Consider the following 24,836-nt stretch of genomic DNA (forward strand, 5'->3'; position numbering starts at 1 on the left):
GCCAGTTTCTATCATTTTACAGCCACATTTTCCTACTTTTAAAATTTTTGTGCCTTCTCTGTGTCTGTTTGAAAGACCCACACGATAGAAAGTTACTATAGTGCAATAGGCTACACACAGAATGCTGTCAGATTCACAAAGTAAACAAACAAAATGTAGAATGAGAACTTTCCCTCTCATCTCTTTCATGGACAGTAATCTTAGTTATTCCACGTCACAATAGCAGGTAAACAGCGTAATTCTGAACTACCATTGTTATTTTTCTTTGTAGAAGAAAGGGTTGCGTCGCTGAGATACCGACCACTTCCCATGCCAACAGACATTTTTCTGCTTTCTAAGAGACTCGATGCTTTCCACACTCTTTCTGCCCTTCAAAAATAGACACTAATAGCAGGGTGTGTGTGTGCGTCGGGGGGTGTTTAAATGGCCTAGATTAATCATCGAAGCAAATGTACTGTACAGTTTAGGAAACCTATTTTCCCTCTGAGAATATGCATACATCTATTCAAAGTTACTGCAATTGAGCATCGTAAGCAATCTGGGTTGACTGTGTTAAAATCACTGTTCAGTCAAGCATTCATTTCTGACTTGGATTATAATAATGTTTCATTCCAGAGTTTAGTATTTGTAAGCAGGCAATTTTTCATTGTATAGACATTTTCTATGAAGATGGTATCGTTTTATGAAACAGAGTGATTGTTTCACAAGTTGGAATTGTTATAAGAGGGCCTTTTTACAACAACTTGTAACAAAAATGATAGAAATAGTGGCAGAAGGTGCCTTTTTAATATCTTGTCTATTTCAGCTACTAAACAGGTATGGGAAAGGAATACAATACAAACAAATAGCACCTAGAAAGCTGTTTATCACCTAATGAGAATATGATGATTTCCTTTCACCTGGAATTGTCTTGACCTTCTAGTTTTCTGTTCCGAGCATCCAGAATTGATATCAGAGACAAATGTACCTTCTAATTAAAATGGAAACTGAAGAAGAAAACAAAAACACATCAACATAGAAATGAGTCATCACAATAGTTGCATTCAACAGAGCTATTCATTTGGCTTGAGAAAAGGAAGCATAGGTATTATTAGGTACCATAATGTTTCAATGCCTCAACTAGCGATTATGAAATAATTGAATGAGCATGGAGATCACAAATGACAAAGATAGTAATTCATAAAGCAATGATGTAATTGTTATTCTTTACAAAGCTCTGTAGTTATTGGTGGTACTTTTCAGTTAAAAAAAAAAATGCTCTGAGTAGCCCAGTACCTGTCACCCCAATGTGGTATTATCTTAGCTTTATCCATTTCACAATGCATGCTGTTGTATCAAGGTATTGGAGGCTTTGTGGTACATTTTATCATTAGGTATGAAATCCCTTGCATTTCCCCTCCCCCCCCCCACAACCTTATCTTTAAAGGTGGATTTTTGTAAGTGAATAGAAATAAAAAAGCCAAAGTACAGATGTTAGAGAGATAAGGTAGGTGAGGCAATGTCTTTTTTTTTATTGGACCAATGTCTATTGGTGAAAGAAACAAGCTTTCAAGCTACACAGAGCTCTTCTTAGGTCTGGGAAAGGTAGTCAGAGTGTCACAGCTAAATACAAGGTGGAATAGATTGTTTAGCATAAGTAGTCAACCCATATTGTAAGAAACTGTTCAATGTGAAGTGGCCCGTTAACACATCTGCAGTCATAGGACAAGAAAGGGTGGGGGCGATTAGTGGGTTACAAATTGCTATAATGAGCCATAAATCCAGTGTCTTTATTAAGACCATGATTTATACTGTCTAGCAAAGTTATGAATTTAAGCTCCCAGGTTTGCCTTTTGAAGGCGTTATGCAGGTTTCCTCTGAGGATGAGGACTGAGAGGTGAGATGGAATTATTGTTTTGTGAAAGGTGTTCATCCACAGGCGATAAGGGATTTAAAAGTAATGAAAGACAAAAGCACCATATCACCTGTGGGTAAAATAAATGGCGAATAATCCTGTATTCTCCTTCAGCTTTTTTAGGGACCACATCTAGGTGGGGATGGTCATAGGTCTGGCATTGGTAAACTCAAAAAGGTCCAGCCAGTTGTTTAGCTGCAACCTCCAACTGTATTTTTCCCTGAATTATTTCCTTGTCCTTTAATAGATTTCACATTTTTCTGCCCACACATGCAACCTCTCTGCTCATATGGGATCTCAAAATTCTCTGACACAGGTCTGCAAAGTAGTCATTATCCCCCTCCGCAGCCCTGCCTCTAGAGCTTGAGGCCACCAGGCTTTTAGCTCTCCCATGAGTGGAGAGGGGATCTGTCACAGTAGTAGCCAGTGCTGCATGGCCCTCGTGATGCTGCTGGAGCCTGCTGGAGGCCAGTCTTAGCAGCCGTCACATGGCCCACAGCCTCCTCCAGGCTTCTGATCCCAAGCAACAGCATCTCACTCCTGGGCTGTTGCCAGTGATCCTCCCTCAACTTGCGAGTGGGTGAGGGGGGCAAGGCTCTGATTCGCTGCTGTTGCAATGTGTTCCAGAGTCCCCCTGCAGTTTCTATTACCCAGCATGTTGACTGAGGGGACAGATGAAGAAAACGTGTCTCTCTCTTTTCTGCTGCACTGACCTCTTCCTGAGCACAACAGAAAATCTGGGCTATTATCTTTGTGTTACAGAGCTGTAAAGAGGTAAACTGGAGCACAGAGAAAAGCTCAAAGCCACAGAAGAAATATGTGGTGCAGCTGTGAATACAAACCCAAGTCCCTTGACTCCCAGTCTTGTGCTGTAGTCGCAAGAACATCTTTCCTCTCATCATAATGCGCTATTGTCTGGTATCCATAATTGGTCTGAGTCTCACATTATTGGGACAACCCCTATACTTTCTGTAAAAATTAGCTAATATTGAAAAATAACTACAATAACATAATTTTCCAACTATATTAGAATTTTGCCGGTCAATTCATAATACAGTAAAAATTAAGGGTATGCATTTTGTTTCTAATATGTAATATTATTTAGCATTAATAGGAGCTGCACATATGGTTTGAGAGGAAAATATAACCTCAGTTATTTAGAGATTTGTTGCTTTACAGGGACATTTTCAGTTTAAAGATGACTTTTTTTGCTTTTATTGTACATCTTTGATGCTTAAAACTGAAAGTTTTGTATAAATCTTATTTATTTTTCTACAACTCATTTTCATGTGGAAGTGTTTATACAAATTGGAAGAGTTTGTGGACACATCCTAGGGCTTCTTATTTGTGTTTGTTAGTATGATGACATCATCATGCTCATGTGCCACTCTGGAAGCAATGAGAACTTGTTTCTTCTCCATCTAAAGAAACTGCATATGATAGAGGCTGTTCATATGTATATATTAGAGAAGTGAATGTGAACAAATACGTCATATGTTTTTAAAATCAAGACAGCTTTAAAGTGTTTCTTGAGTGAGTTTATTTAGTAGAACTGCTGGAGAAACTTTGGGTCAATTTATCCAATTTTTCACTTAGAAAGAAAAATGGAAAAAAGTTTAGACAATGTCTAAACATCCCATTTCAACATTTTTCAAACAAATGTTCCTGGTTTTTTGTTTTGAAATGATTTTTTTTGTTTTGAATTTTGTTTTATTTAAGTTTAAAAAGTCAAAATTGAAACAAAACATTTGAACTGACCTGAAATGAAATGAATTTTTTTAAATACTTTTCCTTTGCAGAATTTCAAAATTTTCTGTTTTCACTCCAATTCAGATGCTGAAATCCTTTGAAAAACAGAACTTCCGTTCTCCACACAGCTCTAGTATTTAGCTGTCTATTTGCAACATGTTACATTTTTGACCCTCTCCAGCAACAGCTAGATACTCTTTCTAGTGAATTGAAAAATATAGACTTTTTTTACGACAAAGAATGATGATTAACAATTAAAATAAAAATTTCATAGAAGATATGGGAAAACTCCATTTTTAGTTATATCTTCTGACACCAAAATTAATTAAGCAACCCTCTGGAAGCTATCCATCAGTTTTACAACAGGCAAATTACCAAAACTTTTATGGTGTAACATATGTTCTTCATATCACTTGTACCTCTTATTTATTAAAGGCCTGATCAAATGCCCATTAAAGTTAATGGAAAGATTGATTGACTTTATGTGCATTAGATCAGCCCTTAAAACTCTGAAAATTATCTTTTTTATGAACATTTATTTAAGCATTTGCTTTAAAAATTGTAATCTGTTCTAGCATTTAGACCTCAATGTAAACATTAATTTTAAATGTAAGTACTTTACATCAATGTTTAGTGTATGGTTGACACGAGAGATTTCAACAGGTACCCAAATAGAACACTACTGAAGATTAATAGAGCACAAGGCATAACTTTACATTCTTATTCCTTAATTGCTAAAGTGTATATTATTTAAAGATGATAGTAAGGGGAAAATATAAATTCATGTCTATTTATAGAGACTTGAGTGAATTATTTGTTTTTCTGTGTGTAGCAGTTTAATACCACAATATCTGTATTGTTGAACATTTTCTAAAGTCTGACATATAAATTGTTTGTATTCCTTTCTTCTTGCTTAGATTGTTATAATGGAAGTGCAAGGTTTAAAGTCAGTAGCTCCCAATCGGATTGTTTACTGCACAATGGAAGTGGAAGGAGGAGAGAAACTTCAGACAGACCAGGCAGAAGCATCAAGGCCACAGTAAGCTCTTCTAAAACTGTTTTTTATAAAATATATTTTCTTCACAGTGTGGAAGACTCTACAAGAAGATTTGAGGAGAGCTTTAAAAAGAATGAGACATTACAATAGTTGGTTGGTTTAGTATTACTATAGTGTTTTTACTTGGAACAACACTTGAACTTTTTTGTCCAACGTAGAGGGGAAATGTAACATATAAAATACTATGCAGTGTGGCTGTAGCCATGTTGGTCTCAGGATATTAGAGAGACAGGGTGGATGAGGTAATATCTTTTATTGGACCAACTTCTGTTGGTGAGAGAGACAAGCTTTCGAGCTAAAGGACCTGAAGAAGAGCTCTGTGTAGCCTGAAAGCTTGTCTCTCTCACCAACAGAAGTTGGTCCAGTAAAAGATATTACCTCACCCACCTTGTCTCTCCAATACAAAACAATAGTTAAATATAACAGAACAGGTAAACAAAACACTTGTAAACCGTGCAAATGAAAAGATGCGTGTTGTCAAAAAAATCAATAAAAATATGTTTAAAGTCTGTGCGAACAAAGCAATTGGAGGCTGTAGCATTGTGCTCTTTTCTGTATCGTCTGACAATGCAAACCTTTTTATATAAATTAACCTGAGATAGCTTGTATGCTTTCTAGGTTAATATGAAGGCGGCCTTGTGGAGTTCAGCTTGCACAACCAGTGGAAAATCAATACTCAGTAATCAATCCTCACAAAGCTTACTCACCTGCTGAGCTTATTTCATTTTAAATTATAGGATTCACTTCTTTCATTTAATTTTTGAAGGACATGGACTCAGAGGGGAAAAATATCGTACCATTGTAGTTGAACTAGTCAGAGTGGCATTGAGGAAAAAAAATAAGTGTGGTTTTGGTAGATTTGTTTGACCTCTGGCTGCACATTGACTTCACAAGCTTTTTCCTCTGTTAAAATGTCATTTGGAATCTCTTGCAGATATGTTTTCAGATAGATTGCGAGGGTTTTACCAGCACCTTTGTGTGTCTTGTGAAAAACAATTTAAAAATTGCTGTCACTAATATTTCTAAAAGACAACTTAAACTCAGATGTGAAGTTGGCTTCAGTTCAACTCAAAACACAAATATAAAATTCCATTAGGCCAAATTGTAAGCATGTAATTGTGATTGCGTGCCTCTTTTCTATAAAATTTCCGTAAGTCAGTAAACTTTCTCTTTGCATTTTGCAGGAAACTTACCATACAGTTTTAGACCCATGGCCTTTCTAGTCCAGTAACTTTCCTCTGATAGTGGCCCAATACTTGATGGTTCAGTGACAGCAAAAGGCAAAACAATCACCCCATCACAGTAATACATGTGGCCAATTTTACAGTTCTGTACATGGGTAGGACAAGGTGGAAAATGCAGTGCAATTGAATTTCATAACTGTTTCACATATAGAAATTTTACATTAAAGAAGTGCCAGAGTGGATGAAGACAGGAGAAAATGAGAGCGACAAAGCACTGATGTGGGAAGCTGATCAACACTTGTAGATAGATCAGAACTAGGGGGTTTCAGGCTGCATATCTGAAACATCTAAGGCAGTGAGCAGTGGAAAGGCAGATGGCCAGACTCTTCCAGACAAATGTTATCAGGTGAACAAAGGAATAATCTCTGACAGGGAATGAGGAATTGAGAGATGCCCAGTACTGTAGAATGGGGGTACATGTTCAAAAACAAGAGAGATTGTGGAGGTATATGTGGGCATAGCCCTGGGCATTTGCAGGTATTGTGACTGCAGGGTTATCATCAATAGACACAACTCTTAAAGCTGATGTGGTTTTTGTGATCCTCTGAATGATATGAGGAACCTTGTTTCATTGTAAGCAGGGGGACTTATATTGCATTGGGGATGCCCAGATGTCATGCAATGAAAAGGAAAGAAAGTCTCTGAGAAAGAGAGAGATTTCTGTAGTGTAACAGAGGGAGTTAAGAAGAGACCATAGAGGAGGATGTTCAGGTAGTCAAAGCATGAAATTAACAAATTGTATGTTTAGCAGCATGTGAGGAGGAGGAAGCTCTCTCCCTGGAGTTGGAGGCCCTTGATCCAGAGAATGTCTTTTCATGCATGTTGGCAGTATTTTAATATCAACAAAGTAAAAAAGCAGCAAGAGGGAACATAAAAACCATTGTAAAAGCAAATAAGTAGCTTAGAGTTTAGACAACGTTTCCACTCAGTAGCTGACAGTTTGCACCATTTCCCCACAAATACAAGTTAAAAAAGAATGAGATGGGCTTGTGTACACAGCATGGAATTGAGAAAGGTTTAAAAACAAACAAACACATTAGTAACAGAATGGAACTGACGTGAAAGACAAAGGCCTTGTCTACACTGTTGCCCCATAGTTCAGATTGTGAGGGTGTAAACAGCAGTGTGCACCAAAGTGTTGTGCTGAAACACCCCCTTGTGGAGACTTGCGTATGCCAACTAAAAGGTTCCTAGATCACATTGATGTAATCCTGTTTGAAGACACTTTTTTGTTTTTCCATATGATAAATTATTACTTCGTGTGTGTCACCGTGCCTCAGTGGATCACAACTGAGAATACCAAATTCAGAACAAACTGCTGAGAAATAGGGCAGACATACCCCAAAACTGGTGGTTATTCTTCCGTAAGATCTACTTAACCAGCAACAAAAGTAAACTTCTGTCTCACCACACTGGCTAACAAGAAGTCAGAAATGCAGGCTCCTTAAGTATTCCAGTCTGTGTTTCATCACTCCGACACTTTCATGATCCCAAAGGACCAGCCACATACCCAGGTAAATATATAAGATCTTGCCCAATAATGACGCTGTTGCCAATCCTTTAGTATCTAATATCTAAAGGTTTATTTATAAGAGAAAAGAAAGAGGTGAGAGTCAAAGGAATCAAATACATTAAATAATTGCAAGGTTCTTTGAACAGGTTTGAAGCAGTGATGGAATAAACTGCTAGCTCAGGGTGGCCAACCTGTGGCTCCGGAGCCACATGCAGCTCTTCAGAAGTTAATATGCGGCTCCTTGTATAGGCACAGTCTCCGGGGCTGGAGCTACAGGTGCCAACTTTCCAATGTGCCAGAGGGTGCTCACTGCTCAACCCCTGGCTCTGCCACAGGCCCTTCCCCACTCCACCCCTTCCACCCCCTCCCCTGAGCCTGCCATGCCCTCGCTCCTCCCCTCCCACCCCCCCGAGCCTCCTGCACGCCACGAAACAGCTGATCGAGAGAGAGCGGGAAGCGCTGATTGGGGGCTGCCAGTGGGCGGAAGGCGCTGGGAGTGGGGAGGGGAGCTGATGGGGGGCTGCTGATGTATTACTGTGGCTCTTTGGCAATGTACATTGGTAAATTCTGGCTCCTTCTCAGGCTCAGGTTGGCCACCCCTGCTAGCTTGTTGAGTCTCTGGTTGCTTCCAAAAGATTGGAAGGTCCTCATTCCTTTGGTTAGAATACTCCCATTAGTGTAAGTCCATAGTCCAGAGCAGGAAAGAGGCAAAATGGAGATGCTTCCAGGGCCTTTTATACTTTCTGCCATGTGGTGGGTCTGCTCTTAGTACAGTCAGTGGAAAAGTACAGGCACAAGATGGTGTCCAGTGTCACATGAGCTGGTCACATCCCTTGCATGTTTCGATAAGTCGTAGCAGGGGCCATTACCCATATTCTGGCTAGAACCTCCACAGGAAAGTCCATCGAGTGGGGATAAGCTTCTTCCATGGTCCATTGTGTTCATTGATGGGCCATCACCTTGAATAGTCCATTCGCAATGTGCTGGCTAGACTGGATGTAAACTACCTTGTGGGTGTTAACACAGGAGCAAACACATTTGAAATACAAGTACGTAGTTAATATTCATAATTTCAGATACAAAAATGATACATGCATACAAATAGGATAATCATATTCAGCAAACCATAACTTTTCCATTGACATCTTACATGACATATTTTGTACATGATTGGTTGCAATTATATAACAGTGGTAGCAACAATGATCTACATGGTCATATTTTAATCATATAATGTCACAGTATGCTACTATCAAATGCTCACTGTATAAGATAGGTTTTCCTCTCTTTTAATAAGATATATAAATCTCCATACTATATATGCAGAAATGCATTATAGTAGGGCAAGTATTTAGCACTGATTCTAAAGTGCTAGATATCATGGGCATATGAACTTATGGCTTACTAGGACCCAGTTTAAAAGTTATATTGCTTCCTCTCATGCCAGCCCTATTTAACTTTTATTACTGCCTGAACAATATTTATTAATGCATTTCCACTGCTTCCAGCTATTTAGCCCTTAAAAAAGGCCCACCAACATAGACAATGACCTTTTTCTGCCAGAGATCAGTTAGGAGTACCTTTAAAAGCAGAGTCTGCATAACTTGTTCTGCTTAAAAATTTGAATTATTGTGGTGAAACTTTTTATGTCGATGTCTGGTTTAAAACTACATTTAAATATACTACTCATAACATACAATTTAAAGTTAAAATGTCTGAGATTTTTTCTTATGTGTATTCACTACTTTAATTGGATCCAATTCCTCCATTATACCAACCAAAGCATGGCTTTATTGCTTTGATGCAATAGGGGTCCATCTTCTAGAATAACAAATATCCAACACTGATATAATTTTTTAGCTGTTGTAGATGTTGCTTTTCTTAGTTGAATGGAATCTGTCACAGCAATTTCTATATATTTTCTTCTTTCATAAATACAATAACTCCCCACTTAACGTCCTCTCGCTTAACGTTGTTTCAATCTTACGTCCCTGCTCAATTACAGAACATGCTCCATTTAAAGTTGTGCAATGCTTCGCTATAACGTCGTTTGGCTGCCTGCTTTGTCTACAGCTGGCAGCCCACCTATCAGCTCCTCTACGCCCCCCCCACAGCGCTTCCCGCCCACCAGCAGACTCCGTGGATCAGCGCCTTCCCCCTCTTCACCCCTGCCTCCTTCCCACGGCAATCAGCTGGCTTGCGGCGTTCAGGAGGGAGGGGGGAGGAGCGAGGACTCGGTGCGCAGGCTCCCCCTCCCTCCTGCCTCCCAAACGCCACAAACCAGCTGATTGCCGCAGGCAGGAGGCAGGGGAGGGAGGGGGGAGCCTGCGCACTGAGTCCTCACTTCTCCCCTCTCCCTCCTGCCCCCTGAACGTCACAAGCCAGCTGATTGCCATGGGGAGGGGGAAGGAGCGAGGACGTGGCGCACCTCTCCTGCCTGTGGCAATCAGCTGGCTTGCAACGTTCAGGAGGCAGGGGAGGGAGGGGGAGCTGCGCGTTGTGTCCTCGCTCTTCCCCCCTCCCTCCTGCCTCCTGAACGCTGCAAGCCAGATGATTGCCGCTGGCAGGAGGCAGGGGAGGGAGGGGGGAGGAGCAAAGACGCGGCATGCGGAGTAAAGGGGGAGGGGGAGAAGAAGAGGCGGGTTAAGGGTGGGGGGGAAGGGGTAGAGTGGGCGGGCGGAGGGTTGAGTCCCCCGCCCCGGTGCTTGCAGAGTAGGGGAAGCTGCTGCTGCTGCTGCGCAATGTGCTTCTCCTAGCCTACAGCACCTTCAGCCTCCTTGCCTGCCTCATTGTCTCCAGTGCCAGTGGGCTGTGCCTGTGTTGGGTAAGGCGGGGGCACCTCCCAACTATAGTACTGTACTGTACTGTATGGCCAAAAAAAATTCCCTGGAACCTAACTCCCCCATTTACAATCATTCTTATGCGGAAATTGGATTTGCTTAATATTGTTTCACTTAAAGTCGCATTTTTCAGGAACATAACTACAACGTTAAGTGAGGAGTTACTGTATTTATCATTCTGAATATTTAACAAAAATATGGAAAATGATTCCTTGAAAATAAAGTATGGCTCATAAAGGAAGATGGTTATGTTTAAGATTGAAGTAGATGTCCATCTTTTAAAAAAATCTTAGCTATTAAGCATATTTTTAGGGCTGTCAAGCGATTAAAAAAATTAATTGTGATTAATCGCGCTGTTAAACAATAATAGAATACCATTTATTTAAATATTTTTGGATGTTTTCTAGATTTTCAAACATATTGATTTCAATTACAGCACACAATACAGAGTACAGTGCTCACTTTATATTTATTTTTATTTCAAATATTTGCACAGTAAAAACAAAAAAAATAGTATTTTTCAGTTCACCTAATGCAAGTACTGTAGTGCAATCTCTTTATCATGAAAGTTGAATTTACAGATGTAGAATTATGTACAAAAAGAAACCTACATTCCAAAATAAAACAATGTAAAACATTAGAGTGTACAAGTCCACTCAGTCCTACTTCTTGTTCAGCCAATCATTGAGACAAACAAGTTTGTTTACATTTTCAGGAGATAAAGCTGCCTGCTTCTTGTTTACAATGTCATCTAAAAGTGAGTACAGGCGTTCGCATGGCACTGTTGTAGCCAGCGTCGCAAGATATTTATGTACCAGATGTGCTAAAGATTCATATGTCCCTTCATGCTTCCACCACCATTCCAGTGGACATGTGTCCATGCTGATGAGGGGTTCTGCTTGATAACGATCCAAAGCAGAGTGGACCGACACATTCATTTTCATCATCTGAGTCAGATGCCACCAGCAAAAGGTTGATTTTCTTTTTTGGTGGTTCGGGTTCTGTAGTTTCCACGTTGGAGTGTTGCTCTTTTAAGACTTCTGAAAGCATGAACCACACCTCGTCCCTCTCAGATTTTGGAAGGCACTTCAGATTCTTAAACCTTTGTTGAGTGCTGTATCTATCTTTAGAAATCTCACATTTGTACCTTCTTTGCATTTTGTGAAATCTGCTGTGAAAGTATTCTTAAAACGAACAACATGTGCTGGGTCATCATCCAAGACGGCTATAACATGAAATATATGGTAGAATGTGGGTAAAATAGATCAGGAGACCTACAATTCTTCCCCAACAAGTTCAGTCACAAATGTAGTTAACACATTTTTTTAACAAGCGCCATCAGCATGGGAGCATGTTCTCTGGCATAGAGCCGAAGCATGAAGGAGCATACGAATGTTTACCATACCTGGCACGTAAATACTGTGATACAGCATGGCCAGAGGGCAGCAGGAGAGGGTTAGAAGGGAGTCTTATTCCCTGTAGAGGGAAGAAAGTTTGCTATAGATTAATTAGAGCACCTGAAGCCAATTAGAGCCCCTGAAGCCAGTCACCTGATAAAACCCCCCTGCTTCAATCAGACAGGGGAAGGAGTTGGAGCAGAGACAATTGGTGTTGGAGCAGAGAACAGTTTGAAGGAGTAGAAACAGAGTGGATTGGTGTTGGAGCAGAGAGTAGTTTGGAGGGAAGCAGAGGGAAGTTTGGAGAAGTGCTGTGGTGGGCTGAGAAGACCAAGACCCTAGGTAAACAGACACCTGGCTTGTGCAGAGGGAGGGCAGGAAGCCCCCACAAGCTGAAGGGCAGGAGAGGGAAGTAGCCCAGGGGAAGGAACCGCTAGTTCAAGTGGTTTACCACTATCCCTAGGGCCCCTAGGCTGGGACCTGGAATAGAGGGTGGGCCTGGGTCCCTCCCTCTCCACTCCCCTCCTCTAGGACACTAGCAGGGCAGTTAATATCCCAGTTCAGGGGCAAGAAACGGCGCCCTGAACCCCCCACAAGAAGAGAAAGCGCGAGACCCATCATAGTAGTGCCGGCAATTTGCCACAATACCTTGCAATGCCAGTTACAAATGTGCCATGTGAACATCTGTTCTCACTTACAGGTGACGTAAATAAGAAGCGGGCTGCATTATCTCCTGTAAATATAAACAAACTTGTTTGTCTTAGCAATTGGCTGAACAAGAAGTAGGACTGAGTGGACTTTTAGGCTCTAAAGTTTAACATTGTTTTGTTTTTGAGTGCAATTATGTAACAAAAAAAATCTATATATGTAAGTTGCACTTTCACAATAAAGAGATTGCACTACAGTATTGTATGAGGTGAATTGAAAAATACTATCTTTTGTTTATCATTTTTACAGTACAAATATTTGTAATAAAAAATAATATAAAGTGAGCATTGTACACTTTGTATTCTGTGTTGTAAGTGAAATCAATATATTTGAAAATGTAGAAAAAATCCAAAAAAAATTAATACATTTCAATTGGTATTCTAGTGTTTAATAGTGCGATTAAAACCGATTAATCACGATTAATTTTTGAGTTAATCGCATGAGTTAACTTGGATTAATTGACAGCCCTAATATTTTTTATATAAAATAACATGAGGAACTTGGTGTAGAAGAAGATCATCTTATAACTAATATGGATGAGAGAATGTTTCTGGCACCCATATGGCAAATCAGATGATAATTTTAGATCACCAGTTGCATGTATTAAATGATATAATTCTATCAAAAGAGCTATAGTATTTTAAAAAAACATAAAGAATGCACAGTTAAAAACTCACAAATCAAAAACATTCTCAAATTAAGATTGCCTGTGAAAGGCTATTACTGACCCCTTGTACTCTGCAAAATACTCTACCATCTTTAAATACCTAATATTTCCCAAATACTTCAATATATATATAGGCAAATAATTAGACCTTGAATCATAATGCACACGAGAGTGCAGAATTAAGATGTCATGTGCATCCTTAAATTTGGATTTTCTTGACTCTTAAGTACTTAACCATGAAAACAACATTATTTAACATTGTTCTTTAGATGGCATTTCCTGGGATTTTTTTCCCCTTTAAAAAAATCCAGAGGTGTCTTCGACATTTTCCAACTTTTGAGTTTTCAGTCTTTCTTTTAGAAGCTTTCCTAACTCTAGTATTTATTTTTTGTGGATTAATAATATGCCGTTGGTGGTATCCAAAAGGCTGTCATCTGATTTTTGGTATGTGTGATGGCGAAGTAAAGTATGCAGTGGAAGGAGCGCCAAACCTATATTGTAATTTATCTGTTACATACGTGTATATTTGGTTTATCTACACTACCTTAACTTGACAAACTGTATTTCAATATTATTTTTAGCTTGTAGTCTTACAGTTTACTACTGCCATGTTTAACTTTCTCTTCTTTATTTTGTTCTTACACCTTTGCTTTTCTGCCTCTGGAAGAAAAAAAACTTAGGAATTTTAGAATCCAAAAAATGGCTTCTAACTGAAATATTGTCAACTGTTGATGTGATTAGCTAGTTCCAGAAGTCAAATTACGGTTTAAGTGCAGTAAAATCTATAGTCACCTACTGCTTTGAATTATATTAAAGCAGTGTTCTTCAGTTCACTGTACAGTTCAGAGTCTGTTGGCATCACAACTGATTTTCTTAAAAATGATCCATAACAAATACCTAAATTTTAGTGATTTTATTGAAGTGATACTGAATCTAAAAGAGTCTCAGTCTTCATACCATGGAGTTAATAATGCTATTAAGGTTATTTTAAGGGCAAAAGTTTCGAAAAGGTTCATCTGTGTTGAACAGGTAAAGTTGGACTTTTGAAGTCTAATTGGGTGTACTGTTGCACTCCCAGTAACTTTATGTTCTTTGAGATGACCTCTGCATGTTTCCACTTGAGGGAAGCACCTTTCTCTCTCCAAAATGCAGCTTTGGGAAACTTGGGGGGGGGGGAGGTGAGGAAAGAGGAGGTGTTACAAGAGAGGAGGGAAATCTCTAAATCTTCAATGGGCACACAGTATTCCCTCTAATTTTTCCCACCCATGTGCGGAATGAATTTTGTTATGTGCACCAATATGGAGGCGATGTCTGACACATCACCTTCATATTGGTGCACGTAACAAAATTCATGTGGTGGGGGTGGAGCCGAGGGGTTCGGCGTATGGGAGGGGAGTTTAGGCCTGGGGTACAGGATTATTGGGATGCGGGGGTGTGAGGGCTCCGGGGTGGGGCTAGGGATGAGAGGCTCAAGGCTGGAGCAGATGGTTGGGGTGTGGTGGTGGTGGGGGAGCTGGGCATGCGGGCTCTGGGGTGGGGCTGGGGATGAGAGGTTTGGGATGCAGGCTGCCCAGAAGCTATGGCTGGGAGAGAGGACTCCCCACAGCTGTCTCTCCGCAGCAGCAGCACCTTGGTTGGGGCGGCGGGGGGAGAGGCTGCTGCTTAATAGGTTGCTGCATGGTCGTGCATCTTAGAGGGAACTTAGGCACTGAAGTGTCATTGATACCGAGAGGCTTTGCTCTGTAAAGTGAGCCTTTCCTTTCCTAGAACACAACGGTTTGCAGACAGATTCGGGTTTCAAAGCAATGGTTTGGTACAGGTTGGAGTTCCCCTTTCCCCGTAGCATTGAGGGGCTCAGGTGACTGTCCTGTGACAGTGATCCAAACTAGAACTATATTCTGACGCAGTCAGTTCTCAGATATGTCAAGCCCATTCCTGTTGAGAATTGCAACATTGAAAATCCGTTTTAGGCCTGTGGCAGGCATGGCATGTCTTTCTGTTTACTTCTAGCTAGGTGAGCAATTTTAGAATCCGGTTGGATTGTGTGGGGTTGAAAGGGGTAATTTTAAATTACATTGGGCACCAAGCTATTTTATCCCCAAAATTACTTAATATATTAATCTGGGGGGGGGGGGGAAGAGATAGGCCAGCTCTTACTAATTGTTTCTCTTACTGCCAGCTCAGGAGTATGGCTTTTACATAACTTAGGGGACACCATGCTCAGGACTAAGCAAAATAATTGCAATTATTAACCTTGGCTATTTTAGTTATGGCATGGTATTTCACAATGGTTATATCTGAGATAGAAAAGTGCAGCAATCTCTCCCTTCAAACAAACCAAAGAGATTTTGGTGTGCTTTGATGTTATTTTAGTGCTCTGTTCTTCAGTCGATTTCATATTACAATGGTCTTCTGTCTCCATCTCAACTTAATTTGATTTAATGTGAAAGTGTACACATATAATGGCCAATGCAATGAAAATCTCTCAGTGCTGATATGAGTACAAAGCCTTAATCAATATCCTTCTATTTGGGCTACATTTTCAGGTTGTCTTTGCCAAATTAAATTCTCTGTTCACAGAATACTTATTTAACCCGTTGAACTAAAATTATTGCATGCACTCAGGAAATGGGCATCACACAGATAGTGATCACCTGTGAAAATTTTGGTTTAAGTGACTTGCCCAGCATCACACTGGAACTCTGTTGTAGAGGTAGGGATAGAATCCAATTCTCCAGGGAAGCATTCAACTGCATAGCACGAGGCTGTCCTTTCTCTTCCTCTGCTTCATTCACTGCACATCTTCAACAGCTGAGTTAAGGGAAAGTGGGTGGGTCAGCTTATGTGGCCTGCATCATGTGGGAGGTCAGACTAGATGACCATAATGGTCCCTTCTGACCTTAAAGTCTATGAGTCTATGCGTCTTCTGACTATGGTAACAAATGAAGCAGGGATCCTCCAGACAACAGCCTTCTTCTTTACTACACACCCCTGATTCATCCCCAGAGAAGGTCCATACTGTGAAAGATATCACAATTATTCTGTCTCTCTGCATCGTACCATAAAGGAACAATTCCAAGGTATAGCAGCTGAGAACCAAGAACTTCAACTAGAAATAGCCAATATGTTTTTATAATGCTTTATGTACTTAAAGTTCTGCACAAGCAATTAAAAAAATCACCTGGCTAACAAATTACTCATTGAATGTGGTCTTGAATAGATTATAGAGAACAAAGATGACAAATAGATGTTAGATTAGTTTTACAAAATCTACTCACTTAACACTCACCAGCATGTTCATCATCATGGGGGGGAGGGATATTTTATTTGGCATTAATCAAAAAGGCAAATAGCATGTGTGAAATTGTTTTTAGGAGGAATTTGACAAAGAAGACTAAGGCCCAGATTTTAAAATCAATAGGAATTGGGGATCTGGGTATTTTTAAAAATCCAACTAGATATCTGTCTTGATCTTTAGGTAATTAAATACGTTTAAAAATATAGCCCTGTGTTCTTTAAGATTCCAACCTGTAAACATGACGTGTATTTTGTGAAACATTTTTCTGTTAAAAGAGATCTATTTAACAAGAAATATTTCCAGATATTTAAAAAAAATGCTTTCTCTCTATCTCAGTAGCTATATAAAGCTTAAATAATTGTAAAAATCTCATTTTACTTTTCACATTTTTTGCATGCTGTTGGGTTACATTTTCCATTTCACTCAATTTGTGATCATGTTTTTCTACTTGTTCTCATACACTAGCACAATACTGATTTGGTTTAAGACACTACATGGAATGTTTATATAGAACAACTAAATATAGAATCATAGAAATGTATGGAGGGAGGGATAGTTCAGTGGTTTGAGCATTGGCCTGCTAAACCCAGGGTTGTGAGGTCAATCCCTGAGGGGGCCAATTAGGATCTGGGGCAAAATCAGTACTTGGTTATGCTAGTGAAGGCAGGGGGCTGGACTCAATGACCTTTCGGAGTCCCTTCCAGCTCTATGAGATAGGTATATCTCCATTTATTTTTTTATGGGTGGTGGGGCCCTAGACCATCCTTGACAGGTGATTTCTAACCTGTTCTTAAAAACCTCCAATGACAAGAATTCCACAACCTTGCTTGGAAGCCCTATTTCAGTGTTTAACTATCCACATAGTTAGAAAGTTTTTCCTAATATCATAAAAGCTTTCTTTCTGCAGATTAAGCTGATTACTTCTTGTCTTACCTTCAGTAGACATGGAGAACAATCAGTCACCACCCTCTTTATAAAAGGCCTTGACATATTTGAAGACTATGATCCATTTCTCCCTCAGTCTTCGTTTCTCAAGACTAAACATGTCCAGTATTTTTTACCTTTTCCTCATAGGTCAGCTTTTCTAAATCTTCTATCATTTTTGTTGCTCCTCTCTGGACTTTCTCAAATTAATCCATATCTTTCTTAAAATATGGCACCCAGAACTGGACACAGTACTCCAGCTGAGGCCTCACCAATGCCGAGTAGAGCCGGACAATTACCTCCTGTGTCTTATTTATGACACTCCTGTTGGCACACCCCAAAATGATATTAGCCATTTTTGCAACTGCATCACATTGTTGACTTCATTTAATCTGTGATCTATTATAAACCCCATATTCTTTTCAGCAGTTCTACCATCTAGCTAGTTATTCCCCATTTTGTAATTGTACATTTGATTTTTCCTTCCTAAGTACTTTCTGCTTGTCTTGATTCAATTTCATCTTGTTGATTTCAGACCAATTCTCTAATTTGTCAAGGTCTTTTTGAATTCTAATCCTTTCCTCATAAGTGCTTGCAACCACCATCCCCCAAATTGGTGTCATCTGCAAATATTATAAGCATATTCTCCACTCCATTATCCAAGTCATTAATGAAAATATTGAATAGTAGCAGACCCAGGACAGATCCCTGTGTGACCCTACCAGATATGTCCACCCATTTGACAGCAAAATATTGATAATTACACTTTGAATATGGTCTTTCAACCAGTTATGCATGCCCTTCATAGTAATTTCATCTAGACCACATGTCCCTAGTTTTTTTCTGATACTGTTATATGAGAGTATATCAAAAGCCTCACTAAAATCAAAATATATTACACCAACTGCTTCCCCCTTCCACTAGGCCAGAAACCCCGTCAAAGAAAGAAATTAGGCTGGTTTGGCATGACTTGTTCTTGACAAATCCATGCTGGCTATTACTTATTACCCTACTATTCTCTATGTTCTTACAAATTGATTGTTTAATAAATTGTTCCAGTATCTTTCCAGGTGTTGAAGTTAGGCTGGCTGGTCTATAATTCCCCGGATCCTCCTTGTTCCCGTTTTAAAAGATAGGTACTAAATTTGCCTTTCTGTAGTCCTCTAGGACCTCACCTGTCCTCCATCATTTCCTGAAGATAATCACTAATGGTTCTGAGAGTACTTCAGCTAGTTCCTAACCTGAATTTCATCAAGCACTGCCGACTTGAATACATCTAACTTATCTAAACATTCTTTAATGTTTGCTTTCCCTATTTTAGTTTAACTTCTTTCTCCCTTGTTGTTAATAGTAACTGTGTTGAGTATCTGGCCACCACTAACATTTTTAGTGAAGACTGAAGAAAAATAGGCATTAAACACCTCAGCCTTCTTTATGACATCCATTATTCACTCTCCTTCTCTGCTAAGTAGTGGTCCTACACTTTCCTGTGTTTTTCTCTTGCTCCTGTGTTTGTAGAATCTCTTTTTGTTGCCTTTTTTATGTTCCTTGCTAGATGTAACTTATTTTGTGCCTTAGCCTTTCTGATTTTGTTCCTCCATGCATGTGCTATTCTTTTTCACTCATCCTTACCAATTTGTCCATATTTCCACTTTTTGCAGGATTCCTTTTTGATATTCAGACTATTAAAGAGCTCCTGATGGAGCCATAATGGCCTCTTACTATTTTTCATATCTTTCTTTTGTATTGGGAGAATTTGCTCTTATGCCTTTCACAACCAATCCCTCCCAGTTAGTCAAAGTCAAGGTCAAGTCTAAAATGGCTGTCCCCCAGTTACATTTTTAGATGTGGTTTCATTGAACTTATTTTCACAGAGCTCAAAATAAGTTCATGTAAAACTCTCTTTAAAAACAAATTATGAATTCCAGGAACATAATTATATGGATGTACCTTTGAATGATTTTCATGGGAAATACATATATGTATAAATCTTTATTTTGTAACTGGTGGTTCATTTGGACCTGGGTGGCTTTTTATATAGCATCTACAAAAGTTAGTCAAATAAGTATTAAATCTTTCAAAATAATTTGGGATGTGAGTATTATCAGAGTGGTAGTGATCATGACATAGTGTATATTCACTTTTAATAACTAATTTAGGCTGAAGTTTTTGTATAACTTTCAACACTGTTCCTATTCTGTTTTTCAGATTTCTTCAGCAAAAAAGAAATCCTCTATTTTTATGATTTCCCCCTCTATGTTTTTAGTTAATAAAATCATGGCTACTCAAAAGGAATTTTTACAGCTCTACTATAAAAGTGTAGTATTGTGTCATTCAACAATTTGGGTATGTGGAGAAGGGAATTAACTAAAGTTAGTTGTGAGGCCATTATGTCTGGTATTTAAAATAAAGATAGTCCCTCTCCATATCCAGAATATCTCTTTTGCTTGATTTCCTTACTCTCCTGCCCCTTTTCATTTTCCTCTTTGTGTGCTCTGCCTAATTCCCCACCTGCCTTCATTTTGCTCACCCAACTTCTGACGATGTTCTGTGCGATTTTGCATGTGAGTGAAATTGGCTGAAGTTTGCAACTGATGTGCTGTTTGATAGCACTTTGGAGATCGGAATAAAATTGAACAAAATACCACTACTACATTGAGGCACAAGACAGGACACAAAGGAGATAAGAGTTGTACAGTTGCTAGGTTGTCTGGTCCAGGTAGGAAGCTTGACATTTCTTGAAAATCTGATGCTCAACAAAATCTTTGTACTCAGTCTGAAAATCAATTTGCATGCCTATATCCTGTTTTTGAAACGACAGATTATTTGGATTATCTTCCAATTGTCCCACTGACCCTCAGTTCCCTCCAAAAATGGGCTGAAAAGAAGCTGGGAAACTTTAAGCCAAAATTGATAAATTTTGAGAAAGTGATAAACTTCTAAAAATGGGGGATTAGTATGGAATTGCCATCTCCTCTTTAATTAAAACACTGCTATTATTATGGTTCAATCATTTCAGAATGAATATTCCATCCAAAACATATCAGCATCACTAACTTGTGGCTACAATGACATTCACGTTTTATTTTGAAGTTTTAAAGAAGAATTTGGGCTGACCCAGTGGCTTAGAGGTATATTTTTCATTCTTATTCCACTGTGTCTTTCTCTTCCTAAACCGGCAAAGGTTTGGAGGAATGTTGTATAACACATTGGTCAGTGTATGTAAGGTGTCCCTTTCTTTTCCTGATCACCAGAGGGATGTGAGTTTGTTTTTGGAGACCTTGATTCTTTAGTTCAAGCTTATCCAGTGGGTTACAGTCGCATAGGTTGGAAATCACTTCTTGGAGAAGGGGAGTAAAATTGATTAATTTAACTCAACAGCAGTCCCAGGGGTGAGTAGGCATCTGCAAATCTCCTTCAGGAATATTATTAATAGTAGAGCTGGTTGAGAATTTTTGATGCAATTCTGGGGAGGTGTCAGAAAATTCTAATTCATAAAAAGCAAAACTATTCAAATGGTCAGCTTCAGCAAATTTCCCATTTTGGAAAAAAAAACAAAATTGTTGAAATGCCCCATAGTCACGCTATCAAAATGAAAAGTGTATTTTGTTTCAAACAAATTTTCTTTTTGAGGTCATTTATTATAATAAATAACAAAAGTTTGAAAAGGTTAAAATCAAAATAAAGCATTTAGAAATTATCAGAACATTTCGATTGGCCTGATCTGATTTTTAGTTTGTTAAAAAATTTAGAGTTTCTGACTTTTCATCCCTATTCAGGATGGGAAAAATTCCCAAAATCTCAAAAATTCTCATGGGACAGGAGAAGCATTTCTCCCCCCAGCTCTAATTAATAGGCCTTTCTCAGTCAGAAGAACTATAGCAGCAATGTGTGAGACCTCAAGAATCAGGTGACTGAAGTGTGTGTGCAAGGGGACCACTCCAGAAAGGATACAAAATGCTCCCTTACCCCAGAGGAAAAACTATAAATTTTCTGTTTTATGATCTAAACTACTAATTTCCTTTTATATACAAAAGTAAAAGTGCAGAAATTTAGTGTAGCTGCCAGCAAGCCTACTTGAAAGTTGCAGCAGATTTAGAGTAGGAGGGCAGCGGAAACAAAAAGTTAGAACAACAGAAGAGGGTGAGAATAGCAGGAAGTAGGGAGACAAGTAATAATTATTTTAGAGCAGAAGTAATGGTGGGGACACTGGAAACCAGAAGCTCTTGAAATCTAATCCTGGCTCTGCCACTGATTTACTGTTGTTAATTATTTATATTGCTATAGCACCTAGAAGCCCTAGACATGGGCCAGGACCTGATTGCGGTAGGTGCTATACAAACAGAATACAAATATGGTCCCTGCCCCAAAGAGCTTACAATCTAAATATTGTGTGAGTTCAGGCATGTCACTTCACTTGGTTATCTGTTTCCCCCCACCCCCTTTAAAGTGCAATGATAATACTTATCAATTTCACAGAGGTGTGATGAGTTAACAAATGTTTGTACACCGTTTTGAAGACACGAAGCACTATGCACATGCTAATTATTATTGCTGCTAAACATTATGGAAAAATAGCCTACAGCAAAAATATTCATAGACTATAGGCTGTAACTTTACTTTGACTTTAACAAACAACTTGATCTTGCTTCTTAAGGTTTGTGATGTCAAATAAAATGTAAGTAGAATCTTCTATTTATAGTGTTGGTGTACATTGCAAATTGTAGCCTGTGAATTGTTTTCTATGTAGTAAGCCTAAACTAATACATTCACTTGCTCTACACATATAGTTCTCTGTAATTTAAAAACATGCACTACTTCATTGCTCTCAGTCTGATTAATAATTGCTCTAAGTCTGATTAATAGTGCTAGAAGAAATGGTTGGTAATTAAGGCTTTTGCTCTGTTACTTCCCTTATCAATTATTACTATGTTGTTAAATACAAAAAATTGCATTAAGATAAAAGGCCCTGATTCTCATTTATACTGTGGCCATTTTACACCATTCTAGTTGTGTAAAGGGGCCTTAAAACATACATAAATATAATTTATTGTCACTTAAAGGCCCCTTTAGACTGTCGGAGGAGCAAATAGTGGCTGTAGTGTAAATGAGAATCAAACTCAATAGACTCTAACTTAAACTTATAGCTTTTAGCCCTTCCCTATATGGATTAAATAAGGCATTGCTATATGTTGTCTTAGAGCTTGTTTAAGGGCCATAATTTTTTTAAAAAGCTTGGTTTAAAATGAACTCTTCATGGTTGAGTCCATAGAAAATACCCTGTGACTTTTCCCAGAGGGCCTGGTTTTGAATGCTAAATGGTGACTAGGAGCCTCAGAATATTTCAATACACATATATCCAGAAATCCCCACAAAATTTTCCTGGATAGTCTATCGCAGAGGTGGGCAAACTACGGCCCGCGGGCCACATCCGGCCTGCGGGACTGTCCTGCCTGGCCCCCGAGCTCCTGGCCCAGGAGGCTCGCCCCCAGCCCCTCCCCTGCTGTTCCCCCTTCCCCGCAGCCTCAGCTCACTCGCTTCACCTCTGGCGCCATGCTCTGGGCGGCACCATGCTCTGGGCAGCGGGGCTGTGAGCTCCTGGGGCAGCACAGCTGCAGAGCCCGGCTTGACCCGGTGCTCTGTGCTGTGTGGTGGCCCGGCTTTAGTGCTGCCAGCCATCCGTGCTCCAGGCAGCGCAGAGAGCGGGGGGTGTTGGATAGAGGGCAGGGGAGTTTGGGGTGGTGGGCGGGGGCTGGGGTGTGGATAGGGCTCGGGGCGGGGAACAGGGGGTTGAATGGGGGCAGTCAAGAAGGAGGGCGGGTTGGATGGGGCGGCAGGGGGCAGTCAGGGGACAAGGAGAAGGGGTGGTTGGATGGGGTGGCAGAGGTCTGGGGGCAGTTAGGGGACAGGGAGTGGGGGTGTGTGGATGGGGCGGGGATCCCGGGGGGGGGGGTGGATGGGGCAGGAGTCCCGGGGAGGGAGCAGATAGGAGGTGGGGGCCGGGCCACGACCCCCTCCCCTAAGCAGCCCTCCATACAATTTATGAAACCTGATGCGTCCCTCAGGCTCAAAAGTTTGCCCACCCCGGTCTATCGGGTACTAAAAATAATTATAAAAACCCACTTTGGGATTGTAGGTCAGACATTAACCAAGCACAGTTTAAGTTGAACATGTTGCATGTTTTTAACTTTAACATACAAAATTAGGACAGTTACAGTTAAAATTGTTGCTTCTCCAACCCTGCCTATTGGGCTGAATTATTTTATATGAATCTCTAGCTTAATTTCATGCATGGGTCTGCCCTCATTTTGCTGCTGTGTCCATATCAATGGCTGTTAAGCATAGTGAGGAGTCGTCAGATGGGCGGGAAGGTCCTCTCATAGATCAGTAACTGGTTAAAAGATAGGAAACAAAGGGTAGGAATAAATTATCAGTTTTCACAATGGAGAGTGGTAAATAGTGGGCTCCCCCAAGGATCTGTTTTGTGATGAGTGCTGTTCAACATTATTCAAAAATTATTTGGAAAAAGGGGTAAACAGCGAGGTGGCAAAGTTTGCAGACGATACAAAACTATTTCAGTTAAGTCCAAAACTGACTGCAAAGAGTTAAAAAGGATCTCGCAAAACTGAGTGACTGGGAACAAAATGTGAGATGAAATTCAGTGTGGATAAATGCAAAGTAGTGCACATTGGAAAACATAATCCCACTTATCCATACAAAACAATTGGGTCTGTATAGGGCTTACAACTCAAGAAAGAGATCTTGGAGTCATTGTGGATAGTTCTCTGAAAGCATCCTCAAAAAAGCTAATAGAATGTTAGGAATCATTAGGAAAGGGATAGTTATTAAGACAGAAAATATCATAGTACCATTGTATAAATCTACGGTATGCCCCACAACTTGAATACTGCTTGCCGTTCTGGTGGCCCCATCTCAAAAAAAAAGTTGCATTAGAATTGGAAAAAGTACAGAGAAGGGGAGCAAAACTTATTAGGGGTATGGAAGAGCTTCCGTGTGAGGAGAGATTAATAAGACTGGGACTGCTCATCTAGGAAAAGAAACTACTAAGGGGGGGTCTATAGTGATAGAGGTCTAAAAAATCATTAATGGTGTGAAGAAAGTGAATAAGGGGAAGTGTTATTTACCTGTTTCCATAACACATGTATCAGGGGTCACCCAATGAAATTAATAGGCATCAGGTTTAAAAAAACATGAGGAAAAATTCACACAACGCACAGTCAACTTGTGGAACTTGCTGCTAGGGGATGTTGTGAAGTTTAAAAGTATAACTGGATAGGGCCATCAATGACTAGTGAGCCAAGATGGTCAAGGATGCAACCTCATGCTCTGGGTGTACTTAAGCTTCTCACTGCCAGATGCTGAGACTGGACAGCAGGGGATGGATCACTGAATAACTGTTCTGTTTATTCTCTCTGAAGCATCTGGTACCAGACGCTGTTGGAAGACAGGATGCTGGACTAGGTGGACCACTGGTCTGACCTAGTATGGTCATACTTATCTTCTTTTTGGATATTTATAAATAGC

At 39.8% G+C, this 24,836-nt stretch overlaps 1 protein-coding gene across 2 annotated transcripts in view; it reads left to right on the forward strand.

Annotated features, from left to right (window-relative positions):
- CADPS2 (calcium dependent secretion activator 2) overlaps positions 1-24,836 on the forward strand; it is a 557,199-nt gene that overhangs the window by 241,099 nt on the left and 291,264 nt on the right. For both annotated transcript variants that reach the window (XM_024219628.1, XM_024219629.1), the window contains exon 6: positions 4,561-4,682. In XM_024219628.1, coding sequence (XP_024075396.1) covers positions 4,561-4,682 — 122 coding nt within the window. The remainder of the gene's footprint in view (positions 1-4,560; positions 4,683-24,836) is intronic.

This window comes from Terrapene carolina, unplaced genomic scaffold (assembly GCF_002925995.2).
Source record: "Terrapene carolina triunguis isolate 2854851 unplaced genomic scaffold, T_m_triunguis-2.0 Scaffold68, whole genome shotgun sequence".
Classification (NCBI taxonomy): Eukaryota; Metazoa; Chordata; order Testudines; family Emydidae; genus Terrapene; species Terrapene triunguis.